Raw genomic sequence first — 2,000 nt, forward strand, 5'->3', positions numbered from 1 at the left:
TCTCTCAACTCCAAGAGTCCTCACCCTCTTCATTTCACAGCTCATTAAGTATAACATATCTGACAATTTAGTTAAGCATGGCAGAATTCAAAAGTCATGCTGTAACACTGGGTTATACACTTTCTTAATGTAGATCCATCTACAGGAATCTTTAATCCTAATTCTTATTTTATTCCAAGTAATTTTATTCCACATTTGTAAATCTAAATGCATCAGTTCCCCAAGTACACAGTTTAATTGTTTTTCCTCCTCAATGCATGGGAAGCAGGTAAAGATGCCTAAAAAAGCTGTTTCCCGTTTGTAAAGTTTTGCTGTATAAGATTTTTAAAACTGGCTCTAAAATGAAATCTTACAGGATTGCAGAGATCCCACATGGAAGGCCTTCATTAAAACTGGCTGTTTATCCATTGCAAATCACTTGTGGTACTCAAAAATTTCCAAAGTTAGAAAAAACCTTTCTTGGTAAGGACTTGAATTTGTTTTAAAAAAGAGATGGCAAGCGTGGCTGTCCACTGAACAGTAACTACTGAGGGCACGGGGTCTATATTTGTCGTCTCCAGAGCAAACTCATTATTTACGTTTTTTAAACCACAATCACCCGACCACCGGTTCTTTCTTTGCTCCTATGCCACCAGAAGAGAGTCTACAAACTGGCTTCAGTCAGTTCTGCACACGATGCTTGAAGAGCTGGCGTAGAATCCAGCTCATTCTCCTGCAGCAATAATGACTGCAATGCTAACGACTGAAAATACAATAATTCATTATTGTCTGTAACAAAACCAGCAGACTCAACTTGAAAGAAGGTAGATCTAGACAGCCCCACTGGTGACACTTTCACATTATTTCTTTTCTGACTATTTAAAGGGCAAATTCAGATGAGACCAATCCAAGCCATGCTCAACAAAAGCAGTGAAAATGCTTTTGGAGAAACAATTTGGGGTTCAGCCACATTAGGTTAATTGGCATTGGACTTGACCCCCAACATGCATTTGTACTTAAAATACATTCACTTAACTCTGTTCTTTAGCAAAATTCTTTGCTGGGTTCATTGTACAATGAACGAAAAGACGTGTTAGTTTCTACATTTTTCATTCAACTACATCAATATTTCTGCAGCATGAGTTTTCTTAAATATTAGATTAGTATTTGGGCTTTATAGCTTCAGGTTGCACAGAATCTGATAATACATGTTATTTTCAGCAAGATACATGGGAAATGCAAATCTTATGTGATGGAACAGTATAATTATTGAACTTAATTATCTTCTCAAATATTTTAATAAGATGAAATCTCTATCGTGTAGACATGTAGACAGATTAAGCATGTGACTTAAGGAGTCAAAGAGAAGAGAAAAGCAACATCTGTTTAGATCACACTCTCACAATGTCCTTTACAAATACCTGTTTCAGGTCTCTTACCTTGCTGGTTTCTGGACTGTTAGGGTCAAACTGAACTTGTTTAACTGCCAATTCTCTTCCTGTATCAGCATCATAGCATAGATATACTTTGCCAAATGCACCTTGACCCAGAAGCTTGCCAAGTCTCCAGTTAGTTGGAGCTCGTGGTGCTGAAAATATAAGTATGTTTTGTTTTTCAAATGAGCCTGCTATTCAGTTCAAGTAAAACTGGAATACACAGGAAATAACATTTCAGGGAAAAAAAGATGATATGTTAAATCAGATGTCCATAAAAAATGAGTTATAAGTCTCCAAATCAGAAATGTAATCTAAACACCGTCTTAATAAAATCCATACTGCTCCCACAAAATATGTTTTAATACTTAAATATAACATATGCCTAAGGAATAACTAAGAGTTAATCTGACAAGGAAAGAAAATACATTTGGTCATTGTGTTGTAAGAGTGCTCTCTAAAAACAAGCCTCATAACAAGCTTCGGCACCCAGCTTTAACTTTGTTACAATATCTGTTAACAAATCTGGTTAGTTCACATACTCTCTACTCCGTCTATAGAGTAGGTTTAGGCTGGACATTAGAAATA

The 2,000-nt window shown here is 36.1% G+C and overlaps 1 protein-coding gene across 1 annotated transcript in view; it reads right to left on the reverse strand.

Annotated features, from left to right (window-relative positions):
- The window catches only part of LOC109301576 (mitogen-activated protein kinase kinase kinase 3-like), a 15,251-nt gene that overhangs the window by 2,796 nt on the left and 10,455 nt on the right, over positions 1 to 2,000 (reverse strand). Inside the window, exon 9 of the mRNA XM_019522811.1 lies at positions 1,419 to 1,567. Within this exon, the coding sequence (XP_019378356.1) occupies positions 1,419 to 1,567 (149 nt within the window). The remainder of the gene's footprint in view (positions 1 to 1,418; positions 1,568 to 2,000) is intronic.

Source organism: Gavialis gangeticus, unplaced genomic scaffold (assembly GCF_001723915.1).
Source record: "Gavialis gangeticus isolate Ggan-Ray unplaced genomic scaffold, GavGan_comp1, whole genome shotgun sequence".
Lineage (NCBI taxonomy): Eukaryota > Metazoa > Chordata > Crocodylia > Gavialidae > Gavialis > Gavialis gangeticus.